This window comes from Nerophis ophidion, linkage group LG03 (genome assembly GCF_033978795.1).
Source record: "Nerophis ophidion isolate RoL-2023_Sa linkage group LG03, RoL_Noph_v1.0, whole genome shotgun sequence".
Lineage (NCBI taxonomy): Eukaryota > Metazoa > Chordata > Actinopteri > Syngnathiformes > Syngnathidae > Nerophis > Nerophis ophidion.
Window position 1 is genome coordinate 15449610 of NC_084613.1, and position 17995 is coordinate 15467604.

General features: G+C 33.7%; 1 protein-coding gene across 10 annotated transcripts in view; it reads left to right on the forward strand.

Moving 5' to 3' along the window:
• cadps2 (Ca++-dependent secretion activator 2) overlaps positions 1-17995 on the forward strand; it is a 322908-nt gene that overhangs the window by 273362 nt on the left and 31551 nt on the right. For 5 of the 10 annotated variants that reach the window (XR_009806043.1, XM_061894374.1, XM_061894372.1 and 2 more), the window contains 4 exons: positions 540-557; positions 3566-3640; positions 12857-12940; positions 13039-13071. Coding sequence is in view for 9 of the 10 variants with exons in the window: in XM_061894374.1 (XP_061750358.1) it covers positions 540-557; positions 3566-3640; positions 12857-12940; positions 13039-13071 (210 nt within the window). In the remaining variant the exon portion in view is untranslated. The remainder of the gene's footprint in view (positions 1-539; positions 558-3565; positions 3641-12856; positions 12941-13038; positions 13072-17995) is intronic. The other 5 variants (XM_061894373.1, XM_061894379.1, XM_061894375.1 and 2 more) reach the window with 3 other exon arrangements.

Sequence of the window (17995 nt, forward strand, 5' to 3'; positions counted from 1 at the left end):
AGCGGAGACCCCGGACTGTTGAACGACTGAAGCTCTACATAAAACAAGAATGGGAAATAATTCCACTTTCAAAGCTTCAACAATTAGTTTCCTCAGTTCCCAAACATTTATTGAGTGTTGTTAAATGAAAAGGTGATGTAACACAGTGGTGAACATGCCCTTTCCCAACTACTTTGGCACGTGTTGCTGCCATGAAATTCTAAGTTAATTATTATTTGCAAAAAAAATAATAAAGTTTATGAATTTGAACATCAAATATTTTGTCTTTGTAGTGCATTCAACTGAATATGGGTTGAAAATTATTTGCAAATTGTTGCATTCCGTTTATATTTACATCCAACACAATTTCCCAACTCATACAAAAACGGGGTTTGTAGTTCATAAAAATAAGTATTGATTCTGAATCGGATTGTTACCCCAAGAATCGAATCGTGTAGCCCTACTATTGAGTGTGTCTTTGTACATGAAAGTGATCTTTAACGTGTCTTCCTGTATCCTCATGTCCACGTCCTTGTGTGGTGCTGCACGTCACCGACCAGCAGACAGACAAACAATGGGTGAGTTGTTTTTAACGTCTCCGCAAACATCAACCCCCCCACCCCACCCCGCTTGCCAACAACACCCGTCATTTCAATCTTCATTCATCATTTATGTCAATTTAGCCTCGCTCTCCATAAAATGGGTTTCGGCTTCGAAAAAGGAAGGGTACCGAAACTTGTTTGGTTTTTTTAAGCGTTATTAACCAGGCGGGAAAAGAAGTACTGTATTTTCCCAACTTATAGAGCCACACCCACTAAATAATTTAAAAAATAAGAAATTCCATATATTAGCCGCACCCGACTATAAGCCGCAGGTACATATGTTGTGGATTGACTTATTTTCAAAGAAATGTTTACTTACATACCTTAATTGTTTTCAAACGGTGTCTGTAACAGGGCAGTAAAATGACTGATCAAACAAAACAGAAGCCATCGTCATGAACCCACAAGCACCGCAAGCTGGCTCACCAATCAGCTAAACAGACTCGATAACTTTAGGTGACGTTTTGGTGAATTTACAAAACTGAAACGGTACAAAAAGAATGTCATTGTGAGTTAATGATACCAACACAGACTATCATAAACGTGTTAGCATATTAGTTAATACTAATAGCTCGATCATATCATGATAGCGCGTACAAATATGCATGAAAACACTCCTACAGACATCACACATGGGACGGTTTAGTAAGTAAGAATTATTTTAGTTATATTGTAAAACCTACAAACATTGCTTGGAGTGATGAATGACAAATCCATATGAGTAGAAACGCTATGGACGGCCAGTAAACTCAACAGCACTTCTACTTCCAGTTAAAAGCTCTCAATGGAAGGACATTGCAGCACCTGCAAATAGCAAACTCGTCCAATAGCACACCTTTTTTTAGTGTCGTTGTTTGTTTTTGTTTTTAACCCTTTTGCATTATGGCCGCCAGCAAAGACAAATCCAGAAATGAGCTGCACCGTTTTATAAAGCCTAGGGGGAAAAAAGCATATTAGCAAATGCTAATAGCTCGAGTACATTATGATAGCATGAACAAATATGCATTAAAACACTTCTACAGACATCACAAATGGGACGGTTTAGTAAGTAAAAATTATTTTAGTTATATTGTAAAACCTACAAACATTGCTTGGAGTGATGAATGACAAATCCATATGAGTAGGAACGCTATGGACGGCCAGTAAACTCAACAGCACTTCTACTTCCAGTTAAAAGCTCTCAATGGAAGGACATTGCAGCACCTGCAGTTAGCAAACTCGTCCAATAGCACACCCTTTTTTAGTGTCATTGTTTGTTTTGGTTTTTAACCCAATTGCATTATGGCCGTCAGCGAGGACAAATCCAGAAATGAGCTGCACCGTTTTATAAAGCATAGGGGAAAAAAGCATATTAGCAAATGCTAATAGCTCGAGTACATTATGATAGCATGAACAAAAATGCATTAAAACACTACTACAGACATCACAAAGGGGACGGTTTAGTAAGTAAGAATTATTTTAGTATTATTGTAAAACCTACAAACGCTGCTGGGAGTGATGAATGAAGAATCCATACGAGTAGAAATGCTATGGACGGCTGTAATACGGTGCGGCACTTCTACTTCCGGTTGAAAGCTCTTAACAGAAGGACATTTGGGCGGCATAGCTCGGTTGGTAGAGCGGCTTTGCCAGCAACTTCAGGGTTGCCGGTTCGATTCCCGCTTCCGCCATCCTAGTCACTGCCGTTGTGTCCTTGGGCAAGACACTTTACCCACCTGCTCCCAGTGCCACCCACACTGGTTTAAATGTAACTTAGATATTGGATTTCACTATGTAAAGCGCTTTGAGTCACTAGAGAAAAGCGCTATATAAATATAATTTACTTCACTTCATTGTAGCCAAAAGATGCAAAAGATGGCACCGTAGGACAAACAATAACACGCCTTTTCAGTATCTTTGCATGTTTTTAGTAAAACCTACTTTTATAATGGCGGTCAGGGGAGAAAATTCCATTAATTAACCGCACGGTTTTATGAGCCGCAGGGTGCAAAGCGTGGGGAAAAATGTAGCGGTTTATTGGCTGGAATTAACGGTAGCTATCGATTCCATAGCGTGATGGAAATGATAATTATGGTGACAATAACGTGATATGATCTTGTCATATTGTTTGGAGTTTGACGCTCCAAATATTTATTTTCAAAAGTACTCGCTGGCTTTTATGTGTCTGATGTCAACTTCAAAGAAAGATAACGCATTTTTTATGGATATTTGTTCATCGATATATATATATATATTGATACCATTTTATTGCAGAGGGGTAAAAGCGACAACTACGGAATAAAATCAATAAAAGAGAAAGTGGCAAAATCAAATGACTACTGATTATTTTACAGATTAAAACTGGAGCACAACTCAAAGCGCCATGGTGCCTCAGTGGCCACATTTGGTACTGCAAGCGTCCAAGTCAGGAGTCGAGGCGCCGTCTTAAGAGACATTTTGTAGACGCGTTAAGGAAACCATGCCGCTGACCTCCTTGGACCTGCAGATCGTCAACGATCCGCACGCTTTGTGGCTGGCATTTTTTTTTTAATTTAGGTGCTCTTTAGACCGCCGCTGAAAGGCCATTGTGGCGGCCCCAACTCCCCCGCCGCCGCCGCCGCCATTCAACGCGCCGAGCCCCGCCCCCGTTCTCCCGCCGGGGAAAAGGTGCCGTGAATATGTTGGTTTTTTTTCACGGAAGGGCCAAAGCGGACGTGAAATGGCGGATTAATTGAATCTTGTGTGCGCCTTTGGTCCTCGCAGCTGGAGCCTTACAAGGCTGCGCTAATTGTGCGGCGCGCACAAAACCTATCCTTCAGATTCCTTCGCTTCTTCCACCAGAGCCCGGAATGTCATTCACACGAACAATGAACCTATTAGCTGCTTAAGTGTGTGTGTGTGTGTGTGTGTTTGTGTGTGTGTGCGTGCAAGTGTGTGTGTGTGTGTGTGTGTGTGTCAAAGCCATAAAAGTAAAAGTTGTACTCTTTGGCACCCCTCCCCCGCAGCAACAGTACCACTCCAAAATCGATGTCCTGATCGACGAGGCGTTCAAAGACATGATTTCTTCTCTGGTCTCTAAGGTGACGCCAACATTCTTTCAATATCTGACAAATAGTCATTTATATTTCAATAATTCACTATTGCATTTACTGTTTATTTCACTCCTTTGATCCAACTTCAGTGGACTATTTGTCATGGCTGTTGAAAAACCCATTGTTGTTAATGTTTGCTGTTTTTTTTTTTCATGTTATAAATGATAAATGGGTTGTACTTGTATAGCGCTTTTCTACCTTCAAGGTACTCAAAGCGCTTTGACACTACTTCCACATTTACACATTCACACACTGATGGAGGGAGCTGCCATGCAAGGCGCCAACCAGCACCTATCAGGAGCAAGGGTGAAGTGTCTTGCTCAGGACACAACGGACGTGACGAGGTTGGTACTAGGTGGGATTTGAACCAGGGACCCTCGGGTTGCGCACGGCCACTCTCCCACTGCGCCACGCCGTCCCTACATGTTACATTTCAAATGGCAATATATTTCACAGATTGTTACTCCATTATGTATATATATATCCATCCATTTTCTACCGCTTATTCCCTTTTGGAGTCGCGGGGGGCGCTGGCGCCTATCTCAGCTACAATCGGGCGGAAGGCGGGGTACACCCTGGACAAGTCGCCATCTCATCGCAGGGCCAATTTTATGTAATCAGGGTGTTTTTTTTTTCAAATCAATAAAACAGTTAAATTTGATCAAATATAATAAATAGGTGGCAGAGGGGTTAGTGCGTCTGCCTCACAATACGAAGGTCCTGCAGTCCTGGGTTCAAATCCAGGCTCGGGATCTTTCTGTGTGGAGTTTGCATGTTCTCTCCGTGAATGCGTGGGTTCCCTCCGGGTACTCCGGCTTCCTCCCACTTCCAAAGACATGCACCTGGGGATAGGTTGATTGGCAACACTAAATTGGCCTTAGTGTGTGAATGTGAGTGTGAATGTTGTCTGTCTATCTGTGTTGGCCCTGCGATGAGGTGGCGACTTGTCCAGGGTGTACCCCGCCTTCCGCCCGATTGTAGCTGAGATAGGCGCCAGCGGCCCCCGCGACCCCACAAGGGAATAAGCGGTAGAAAATGGACGGATGGATGGATAATAAATACCAAGAAAGTTGTTGTATTTTACCCATAATATGTGTTCTTACTTTATGTATTTTTTTAAATAAATAAAACATTTAAATGTGATAAAATAAAAAAAAGATACTAAGAAAGTAGTTGTATTCTACCTTTATTTGCCTTACTTTATAATGATTTTTTTAAATAAATAAAACATTTAAATTTGATCAAATAAAATAAATAGTAACTATTAAGAAAGTAGTTGTAGTTTGCCCATAACTTACTCCTTTCTGTATTTTTTTAAATAAATAAAACATTTATATTTGATAAAACAAAAATAAATACTAAGAAAGTAGTTGTATTTTACCTATATTATATTACTTACTTAATAATGATTTTTTTAAATAAATAAAACATTTAAATTTGATCAAATAAAATACTTACTAACTATTAACAAAGTAGTTGTAGTTTGCCCACAACTTACTCCTTTCTGTATTTTTTAAAATAAATAAAACATTTAAATTTGATAAATCAAAAATAAATACTAAGAAAGTAGTTGTATTTTACCCACAATGGTTTTTCTTACACTATTCTGTATTTTTTTTTAAATAAAACATTAAAATTTGATAGAATTTAAATAAATGCTAATAAAGTAATTGTATTTTACCCAAAAGGTTCGCTCTTACTCTGTTATGTAAATATTTTTTTAATAAAACATTTAAATTTCCATACATCCATTTTTCTACCGCGTATTCCCTTTTTGGGGTCGCGGGGGGCGCTGGCGCCTATCTCAGCTACAATCGGGCGGAAGGCGGGGTACACCCTGGACAAGTCGCCACCTCATCGCAGGGCCAACACAGATAGACAGACAACATTCACACTCACATTCACACACTAGGGCTAATTTAGTGTTGCCAATCAACCTATCCCCCTCAAATAAAATAAATACTAAGAAAGTTGTTGTATTTTACTTATAATATTTGTTCTTACTCTATTATGTATTTTTTTAAATAAATAAAAATTTAAATGTCATAAAATTAAAAATATATACTAAGAAAGTAGTTGTATTTTACCTATATTTGCCTTACTTTATAATGATTTTTAAAAATAAATAAAACATTTAAATTTGATCAAATAAAATAAATACTAACTATTAATAAAGTAGTTGTAGTTTGCCCATAACTTACTCCATTCTGTATTTTTTTTAAATAAATGAAACGTTTAAATTTGATAAAAACAAAAATAAATACTAAAAAAGTAGTTGTATTTTACCCACAATGTTTTTTCTTACACTATTCTGTATTTCTTTAAATAAAACATTAAAATTTGATAGAATTTAAATAAATGCTAATAAAATAAATGTATTTTACCCAAAATGTTTTTCTTACTCTGTCATGTAAATATTTTTTTAATAAAACATTTAAATTTGATCAAATAAAATAAATACTAAGAAAGTTGTTGTATTTTACCCAAAATATTTGTTCTTACTTTATTATGTATTTTTTTGAATAAATAAAACATTTAAATGTCATAAAATTTAAAAAATGATACTAAGAAAGTAGTTGTATTTTACCTATATTTGCCTTACTTTACAATGATTTTTTTTAAATAAATAAAACATTTAAATTTGATTAAATAAAATAAATACTAACTATTAATAAAGTAGTTGTAGTTTGCCCATAACTTACTCCATTCTGTATTTTTTAAAATAAATAAAACATTTAAATTTGATAAAAACAAAAATAAATACTAATAAAGTAGTTGTATTTTACCCATGTTTGTTCTCACTCTATTATTTATGTTTCAAATAAATAAAGATGTTGAACTTCATCAAATAAAATAAATACTTAATACTAATAAAGTAGTTATATTTTACCCACAATGTTATTTCTTTCACTATTATGTATTTATTTTTAATAAAACATTAAAAATTCATAGAATTTTAAATAAATACTAATAGTTATATTTTACCAACAAGGTTTGTTCTTACTCTATGTAAACATTTTTTGATAAAACATTTAAATTTGATCTAATAAAAATAAATACTAAGAAAGTTGTTGTATTTTACCTATAATATTTGTTTTTACTCTATTATGTATTTTTTTTAAATAAATAAAACATTTAAATGTGATAAAATAAAAATAAATACTAAGGTAGTAGTTGTATTTTTCCTATGTTTGTTCTTACTTTATTACAATTTTTAAAAAATAAATAAAACATTTAAATTTGATTTAATAAAAATAAATACTAAATATTAAGAAAGTAGTTGTAGTTTAATAATAATGTTTGTTCTTACTCCATTGTGTATTTTCTAAAATAAATAAAAAATTAAAATTTGATAAAAACAAAAATAAATACTAAGAAAGTAGTTGTATTTTACCCATAATGTTTGTTCTCACTCTATTATGTATGATTTAAATAAATAAAGCTGTTGCATTTGATCAAATAAAATAAATACTAACTATTAATAAAGTAGTTGTAGTTTGCCCATAACTTACTCCATTCTGTATTTTTTTTAAATAAATGAAACGTTTAAATTTGATAAAAACAAAAATAAATACTAAAAAAGTAGTTGTATTTTACCCACAATGTTTTTTCTTACACTATTCTGTATTTCTTTAAATAAAACATTAAAATTTGATAGAATTTAAATAAATGCTAATAAAATAATTGTATTTTACCCAAAATGTTTTTCTTACTCTGTCATGTAAATATTTTTTTAATAAAACATTTAAATTTGATCAAATAAAATAAATACTAAGAAAGTTGTTGTATTTTAACCAAAATATTTGTTCTTACTTTATTATGTATGTTTTTGAATAAATAAAACATTTAAATGTCATAAAATTTAAAAAATGATACTAAGAAAGTAGTTGTATTTTACCTATATTTGCCTTACTTTACAATGATTTTTAAAAAATAAATAAAACATTTAAATTTGATTAAATAAAATAAATACTAACTATTAATAAAGTAGTTGTAGTTTGCCCATAACTTACTCCATTCTGTATTTTTTAAAATAAATAAAACATTTAAATTTGATAAAAACAAAAATAAATACTAATAAAGTAGTTGTATTTTACCCATGTTTGTTCTCACTCTATTATTTATGTTTCAAATAAATAAAGCTGTTGAACTTGATCAAATAAAATAAATACTTAATACTAATAAAGTAGTTATATTTTACCCACAATGTTTTTTCTTTCACTATTATGTATTTATTTTTAATAAAACATTAAAAATTCATAGAATTTTAAATAAATACTAATAGTTATATTTTACCAACAAGGTTTGTTCTTACTCTATGTAAACATTTTTTGATAAAACATTTAAATTTGATCTAATAAAAATAAATACTAAGAAAGTTGTTGTATTTTACCTATAATATTTGTTTTTACTCTATTATGTATTTTTTTTAAATAAATAAAACATTTAAATGTGATAAAATAAAAATAAATACTAAGGTAGTAGTTGTATTTTTCCCATGTTTGTTCTTACTTTATTACAATTTTTAAAAAATAAATAAAACATTTAAATTTGATTTAATAAAAATAAATACTAAATATTAAGAAAGTAGTTGTAGTTTAATAATAATGTTTGTTCTTACTCCATTGTGTATTTTCTAAAATAAATAAAAAATTAAAATTTGATAAAAACAAAAATAAATACTAAGAAAGTAGTTGTATTTTACCCATAATGTTTGTTCTCACTCTATTATGTATGATTTAAATAAATAAAGCTGTTGCATTTGATCAAATAAAATAAATACTAAATACTAATAGAGTAGTTGTATTTTACCCACAATGTTTTTTCTCATACTATTATGTATTTTTTTTAAATAAAACATTAAAATTTGATAGAATTGAAATAAATTCTAATAAAGTAGTTGTATTTTACCCACAAGGTTTGTTCTTACACTGTTATGTAAATATTTTTTTAATAAAACATTTGAATTTGATCAAATAAAAATACATACTAAGAAAGTTGTTGTATTTTACCTATAACATTTGTTCTTACTCTATTATGTATTTTAGAAAATAAAGAAAACATTTAAATTTGATAAAATAAAATAATTACTAACTATTAAGAAAGTAGTTGTGGTTTACCCATAACGTTTGTTCTTACTCCGTTGTGTATATTTTTTTAAATAAATACAACATTTAAATTTGATAAAACAAAAATAAATACTAAGAAAGTAGTTGTATTTTACCCATAATGTTTGCTCTTACTCTATTATGTATGATTTAAATAAATAAAGCTGTTGAATTTGATCAAATAAAATAAATACTAATAAAGTCGTTGTATTTTACCCACAATGTTTTTTCTTACATTATTATGTATTTATTTTTAATAAAACATTAAAAGTTCATAGAATTTTAAATAAATACTAATAGTTGTATTTTACCCACAAGGTTTGTTCTTACTCTGTTATGTAAATATTTTTAATAAAACATTTAAATTTGATCAAATGAAAATAAATACTAAGAAAGTTGTTGTATTTTACCTATAATATTTGTTTTTACTCTATTATGTATTTTTTTAAATAAATAAAACATTTAAATGTGATAAAATAAAAACATATACTAAGGAAGTAGTTGTATTTTTCCCATGTTTGTTCTTACTTTATTACAATTTTAAAAAAATAAATAAAACATTTAATAAAAATAAATACTAAATATTAAGAAAGTAGTTGTAGTTTACTAATAATGTTTGTTCTTACTCCATTGTGTATTTTCTAAAATAAATTAAAAAATTAAATTTGATAAAAACAAAAATGAATACTAAGAAAGTAGTTGTATTTTACCCATAATGTTTGTTCTTACTCTATTATGTATTTTTTAAATAAATAAAGCTGTTGAATTTCATCGAATAAAATAAATACTAAATACTAATAAAGTAGTTGTATTTTACCCACAATGTTTTTTCTTACACTATTATGTATTTTTTTAAATAAAACATTAAAATTTGATAGAATTTTAATAAATTCTAATAAAGTAGTTGTATTTTACCCACAAGGTTTTTTCTTACACTGTTATGTAAATATTTTTTAATAAAACATTTAAATTTGATCAAATAAAAATACATGCTAAGAAAGTTGTTGTTTTTTACCTATAACATTTGTTCTTACTCTATTATGTATTTAAAAAATAAAGAAAACATTTAAATTTGATCAAATAAAATAAATAATAACTTTTAAGAAAGTAGTTGTAGTTTACCAATAATGTTTGTTCTTACTCCATTGTGTATTTTTGTTAAATAAAACGTCTAAATTTGATAAAATTAAAATAAATACTAAGAAAGTAGTTGTATTTTACCCATGTTTGTTCTTACTCTATTATGTATTTTTGAAATAAATAAAACTGTAGCATTTGATCAATTAAAAATAAATACTAAATACTAATAAAGTCATTGTATTTTGCCCACAAGGTTTTTTCTTACACTATTATGTATTTATTTTTAATACAACGTTTAAATTTGACAGAATTTAAAAAAAAAATACGCAGAAAGTAGTTGTATTTTACCCACAAGGTTTGTTCCTACTCTATTATGTATTTTGTTTTCAATAAATAAAACATTTAAATTTGATAAAATAAAAATAAATACTAAGAAATAATGTTTGTTCTTAGTTTATTTGTTTATATTTTCATACATAAAACTTTTACCATTTTTTAAAATAAAAATAAATACTAATAAAGTAGTTGTATTTTGCCCATAATGTGTGTGGTTACTCCATTATGTAATTTTTTTTTTAATGAATAAAACATTTTAATTTGATAAAATAAAAATGAATACAAAATACTAATAAAGTTGTTGTATTTTACCAATAAAGTTTGTTTTTGATTTATTATGTAATTATAATTTTTTATGTATATGTAAATAAAAAATACAAATGTAATACAATTAAAATAATGCCTCAAAGCCAAATGGTACAGAAAAGTGTGTTGTTGTTTTTCACAAGAATAAATAAAACATTTTAGAAATGAAAAAAATATATATTTAAGTTACATTTTTTAATGTCAATACTGTTATTTTACTGTTGTAGTTATTTTCCAACACCACAAAGCCAAATGGGACATAAAAATGTTGTTGGTTTGCATTTTTTGTAAATAAAAAAAAGAAATTAAAATAAAAAAGTAATAATAAATAAATATTTAAGAAATATATATTTTTGAAATCTGGTCATGATGTTTGTTGTATCATTCTTCCTGGGTGTTAATTTCAAATGTCAATATTAATAATTTTACAGATGTAGTTATTTAGCAATACCCCATATATAAGTGTGTGTGCGTGTGTGTGTGTGTGTGTGTGTGTGTGTGTGTGTGTGTGTGTGTGTGTGTGTGTGTGTATTTATATACCGTATTTCCTTGAATTGCCGCAGGGCATATAGTATGCGCCTGCCTTGAATTACTGCCGGGTCAAACTCGCTTCGCAAAATAATTAGCGCGTGCTTAGTATTACCGCCTGGTCAAGCTCGTGATGTCATGAGTGACACTTCCCCTGTCATCATTTTCAAAATGCAGGAGGCTGATTTCAATACCGGTAATTTGAAATCGCATAAAGGGAAGAAGATTAAGAGCTATTCAGTAGGATTTAAGGTCCAAGCTTACATCACACTCAAATTTTTACTGCATGCCTTTGGTAAGTGCCGGAGTGAGAAGAGGTTTTAAATTAATTAACCTCCCTGGCGGCAATTCAAGGAAATACGATATACTAATAAAATATAATGGAAAATAATTTCAAAAAAATAAACAGTAAATAATAAAAAATGTGGTTGATTTTTAGGCCATAATGTTTGTAGGTACTTGATTATATATATAAGTTTCTTTTTTTCAAGCTAATAATTCATGTTGGGGGAATAAATACATCGTAAAGAACTATCCTAAAAAGAAAGTTCTTTAAGGATCTGTGTTGTGTGTGTTAACTTTATCATTAGGGACCAGGGACTGGGCTTGCAAATGAGCCATTTGGCTCCAAACCTTATATGCAACACCATGATAAATATGTGTTGTAAAAAAAATGAGTGGTCACATCATACTTGCCAACCCTCCCGGATTTTCCGGGAGACTCCCGAAATTCAGCGCCTCTCCCGAAAACCTCCCGGGACGAATTTTCTCCCGAAATTCAGGCGGAGCTGGAGGCCACGTCCCCTCCAGCTCCATGCGGACCGGAGTGAAGATAGCCTGTTTTCACGTCCGCTTTCCCACATTATAAAAAGTGTGCCTGCCCAATGACGTTCTAACTGTAGAATGATCGAGGGCGAGTTCTTCGTTTATTATGTGGGTTTATTGTTGGGCAGTAACAACACACAACAACAGCAGTCACGTTTACTCTACCCTAAAGCAGTTTGTCTGCCGTAAACAGCATGTGACACTCTTAAACATGACAATACTGCCATCTACTGTACATGCACCACAACACCTCCAGGCAACTTCAACCCTTTACTAATCCTCCTCCATTCACATCCCATCTCCCCGAATTGTAAATCCAATCCAATCCACTTTATTTATATAGCACATTTAAACACACATACTTTCAATCTAGTACGTGTGATTGCGGAAGCTGCTAACAGCATGTTGCTGGACTAACATTCGGTTTGTACATGTTGAAGGTGTCAAAGGCAGTGGCTTCACAGCACGCCCTTATTCTTGTCATCAGGAAGAACACCGTTGGATATTTGCGAGAATGTTAGCGGATCCTATTGTCTTCTTTACTCTGTGAAACGGGTTAAATTAGCTCTTTGAGTGGTAAAGTTGACCGACCTCTGATGTAATTCAACGGGCGGGCGGTTGCGGTTCTAATAAAATGTTGGTTCGGGTGGACGGAGGGTGGATGACGACTTTGGTGATGCGGTTGCGGATGATATAATTGCCTATCCGCGCATCTCTAACTCCTCACCCTCTTAACCACGCCCGCCGCCAAAACCCCTATCTCCCGAAACCGGAGGTCTCAAGGTTGGCAAGAGATGGCAGCAAATGTATCAGCACAAGAACGTCCATCATGATGTAAATAGAGTAGGTTATAGAAATAATAGACTATAAATATTGTAAATGGATGATCTTGTGGTGTTAACAGAAAGTAAAATGGCGGTCCAAGTGTATTTGTTCATGTTGTATAACGAGTGTATCCATGTTTTCTAGCACAAATTAAACAACAAAGTCATACTTTTGTGTGTTTTTTTTTGTGTTGTAGTTGTCGGCGGTCCTCGATGGCGTTCTGTCCAAACTGTCCAGATACGACCAAGGCACCTTCTTCTCCTCCGTCCTCTCCTTCACGGTGACTACTCTTCTTCTTCTTGCAGGCACACTGATCATTTAGTGGCCGTCTGAACTCACTTCCTGTCTTCTTCTTCTTCTTGTGGTCTCCGTCCAAAGGTGAAAGCCGCCGGCAAATACGTGGAAGTGCCCGTAAGCTTCTTTTTATTCCCAAGCATAATGTGCGCCTAATATGAGGAAATGTGATCTGCAAAGACACACACACACACACACACACACACACCAGGTGAACGGAGTGCTCCATCATTAAGCAGCTGACAGCAGCCTCACGTAACCGTCCTAATCCGCCGCCACCTGGCCACGCCCACTCCAGACTTCCAGCTCTTAGAGGGCAAAGTGACCGCCCCCCTCGGCCTCCGGCGCTTTTGTGTGCCGGCAACCCGAGTCGGCTAAGCTTCTTCTCCAGGTGGGCTGATGGGGGCGGGGATCGGTGCCACTGCAAGGCCCCGCCCCCCCCCCCGCCGCTTGTCACGACAAGGTTCAGGTGGCAGGTGCACCGAGCCGAGGTCACGTTTGGTTCTCGCCGACGTTCTCACGCTCAAACCTTCACCGAGTGTGTGCCGTGCGAATAACACGCTTGAAACATTTAGGAAGATTTTGTTACAGCGTGACAAGAAACGTGTGTGTGTGTGTGTGTGTGTGTGTGTGTGTGTGTGTGTGTGTGTGTGTGTGTGTGTGTGTGTGTGTGTGTGTGTGTGTGTGTGTGTGTGTTTACCAGTGATAGGGTACTTTTATTGGAGGTGTGTCCAAACTTTTGGACTGAGAGCCGCATTGGGCTAGAAAAATCTGTATATATGTATGTATATTTATGTGTGTGTGTGTGTGTATGTATGTGTGTGTGTGTATATATATATATATTTATTTGTGTGTGTGTATATATATATATATTTATGTGTGTGTGTGTGTGTGTATATATATATATTTATTTGTGTGTGTGTATATATATATATATATATATTTATGTGTGTGTGTATGTGTATATATATTTTTTTATTTGTGTGTGTATATACACTGATATATGTATATTTATGTGTGTGTGTATGTATGTGTGTGTGTATATATATATTTATTTGTGTGTGTGTGTGTATGTGTATATATATTTTTTTTTGTGTGTGTGTATATACACAGATATATGTATATTTGTGTGTGTGTATGTATGTGTGTGTGTATATATATATATATTTATTTGTGTGTGTGTATATATATATATATTTGTGTGTGTGTGTGTATGTGTATATATATATATATATATATATTTGTGTGTGTGTATGTGTACATATATATATTTATTTGTGTGTGTGTATATACACAGATGTATGTATATATATGTGTGTGTGTATATATATGTGTGTGTGTATATATATGTGTATATTGTCATGTCTGTTGATCTTGTTTTTGTTTGGCTATGTGCTGCTTGTTTTTTGGACACTCTGTTCCTGTTTTTGCACTTCCTTGTTTGTTTTGTTTCCATGACTACCCATTCGTTTTCGCCTGTCACGCACCTGTCTCACGTTTTGCACTCGCACACCCGTTTTCACTAATCACGTCTATTATTTAAACCGAAAGTTCCCAGGGAGTCAGCCTGGCGACTTTACCTCTACTCCTTTCATTCCATGCCATGCCTGTTCATCAGACTGTCCATAGTTTCCCTCCTGCCCATGCCATGTAAGTTTTTGGGTTTTTTATGTCACAGTTATTGAGTTTTGCTTTTTGTCCATAGTTCCGTCTTTGTGCGGCCCTTTAGTTTAGTACCTTTTTTATAGCAATTAATAAATATGTCCCTACCTTCACGTCTTGCCCGCGCCAACTTTCCTTTGCCTTCCAGAAAAACACACCCCCTAGTCCACGGATTGACAGTGGGGCAAAAAAGTATTTAGTTAGCCACCGATTGTGCAAGTTCTCCCACTTAAAATGATGACAGAGGTCTGTAATTTTCATCAAAGGTACACTTCAACTGTGAGAGACAGAATGTGAAAAAAAAATCCAGGAATTCACACTGTAGGAATTTTAAGTAATTTTTTTGTAAATTGTGGTGGAAAATAAGTATTTGGTCAACCATTCAAAGCTCTCACTGATGGAAGGAGGTTTTGGCTCAAAATCTCACGATACATGGCCCCATTCATTCTTTCCTTAACACGGATCAATCGTCCTGTCCCCTTAGCAGAAAAACAGCCCCAAAGCATGATGTTTCCACCCCCATGCTTCACAGTAGGTGTGGTGTTCTCGGGATGCAACTCAGTATTATTCTTTCTCCAAACACGACGAGTTGAGTTTATACCAAAATGCATACTTGGATGATACAGCAGAGTGGCGGGATGGCGTAGTGGGTAGAGCGGCCGTGCCAGAAACCTGAGGGTTGCAGGTTCGCTTCCCACCTATTGACATGCCGTTGTGTCCTTGGGTGGGACACTTCACCCTTGCCCCCGGTGCCGCTCACACCGGTGAATGAAGGATGAATGAATGATTGGTGGTGGTCGGAGGGGCCGTAGGCGCAAACTGGCAGCCGCGCTTCCGTCAATCTACCCCAGGGCAGCTGTTGCTACTGATGTAGCTTACCACCACCAGGTGTGAATGAATGATGGGTTCCCACTTCTCTGTGAGCGCTTTGAGTATCTAACAATAGAAAAGCGCGATATAAATCTAATCCATTATTATTATAGGATTGGGAGAATGTCATGTGGTCAGATGAAACCAAAATAGAATGTTTTGGTATAAACTCAACTGGTCGTGTTTGGAGGAAGAAGAATACTGAGTTGCATCTCAAGAACACCATACCTACTGTGAAGCATGGGGGTGGAAACATCATGCTTTGGGGCTGTTTTTCTGCTAAGGGGACAGGACGATTGATCCGTGTTAAGGAAAGAATGAATGGGGCCATGTATCGTGAGATTTTGAGCCAAAACCTCCTTCCATCAGTGAGAGCTTTGAATGGTTGACCACATACTTATTTTCCACCATAATTTACAAATAAATTCTTAAAAATTCCTACAGTGTGAATTCCTGGATTTTTTTTTTCACCATTCTGTCTCTCACAGTTGAAGTGTACCTATGATGAAAATTGCAGACCTCTGTCATCATTTGAAGTGGGAGAACTTGCACAATCGGTGGCTGACTAAATACTTTTTTGCCCCACTGTATGTATATTAAGATGGAGGCATCCCGGGGACCAGACTCCTTATTAAACCCGTGACCTAGAGCGGGCCAAACTGAACATGTCGGCGGACCGCAGTTTGAATACCTTTGTTTTACAGGTACTGAACTAATTCTGTCGGTACTACCAAGTACGGGTTAACATAAAATCAGTGGTGTGGACAAAAAAAGTAATTTTCATCAACTCTCCGAGGAATTGGTACCATGGGGTTGAGTACCGGTATCGATTCCCAGGTACAGGCACCGTATTGGTTCAAATGCGAGAGGTAGAATATGAGGGATGTCGACGCGGGCGGAAGCTGTGCCCTCGTCTCCGACCTGCCACACATCTTTGGCACCTCGTCAAAGTGAGGCGACACCTGTGAAGAAGATTGACACTCGGCCTGGAGGGGCGGGATGAGCTTTAGCATCTCAGATGACACACACACACACACACACGTAATTGAGTGTTGTCGTGCAACATCATCTACGTTTGTGCTGATACTGGTGTGTGCACATACCTGAGTGTTGTGTAGACGACATGAAAATGACGGAATCACACAACGTTGTTGTTGTTGTTGGATTGACTCCCTGCATTTACATGCACAATGTTATGTCTTTTGTTGTTATTGTTTTTTGTTACATTGTTGTGTGATACATTTTGTTGCATTGCTGCATGTTTGCTATGTTTTTGTGTGTTTGTTTCATTGTTGCGTTTTGTTTCATTGTTGTGTGTTCTTTCATTATGTTTGTTGCATTGTTGTATGTTACATTGTTGTATGTTTAAGTTGTTGCATGTTTGTTTCATTGTTGCATCTTTGTGTCATTGTTGTATGTTCTTTCATTATGTTCGTTACGTTGTTGTATATTTGTTATGTTGTTGCATGTTTGTTACATTGTTGCATCTTTGTTTCATTGTTGTTTGTTTCATTGTTCTGTTTGTAACAATGTTGCATGTTTGTTATATTGTTGTCTGTTTCATTGTTGTATCTTTGTCACGTTGCAAGTTTGCGACATTGTTGTATGTTTATTTCATTATTGTATTTTTGTTTCATTGTTGTATGTTTTTTTGATTGTTGCATGTTTGCTATGTTGTTGTGTTTTTTTCTTTGTTGCATTTAGTTTCATTGTTGTGTTCTTTCATTGTTTGTTGTATGTTACATTGTTGTATGTTTATGTTGTTGCATGTTTGTTACATTGTTGTATGTTTGTTTCATTGTTGCATCTTTGTGTCATTGTTGTATGTTCTTTCATTGTTATGTTCGTTACGTTGTTATGTTGTTGCATGTTTGTTACATTGTTGCATCTTTGTTTCATTGTTATTTGTTTCATTGTTCTGTTTGTAACAATGCTGCATGTCTGTTATATTGTTGTCTGTTTCATTGTTGTATGTTTGCGGCATTGTTGTATGTTTGTTTCATCATTGTATTTGTGTTTCATTGTTGTATGTTTTTTTGATTGTTGCATGTTTGCTATGTTGTGTTTTTTTCTTTGTTGCATTTAGTTTCATTGTTGTGTGTTCTTTCATTGTTTGTTGCATTGTTGTATGTTACATTGTTGTATGTTTATGTTGTTGCATGTTTGTTACATTGTTGCATGTTTGTTTCATTGTTGCATCTTTGTGTCATTGTTGTATGTTTCATTGTTATGTTTGTTACGTTGTTGTATATTTGTTATGTTGTTACATGTTTGTTACATTGTTGCATCTTTGTTTCGTTGTTGTTTGTTTCATTGTTCTGTTTGTAACAATGTTGCATGTTTGTTATATTGTTGTCTGTTTCATTGTTGTATCTTTGTCACGTTGTTGCAAGTTTGCGACATTGTTGTATGTTTGTTTCATTATTGTATTTTTGTTTCATTGTTGTATGTTTTTTTGATTGTTGCATGTTTGCTATGTTGTTGTGTTTTTTTCTTTGTTGCATTTAGT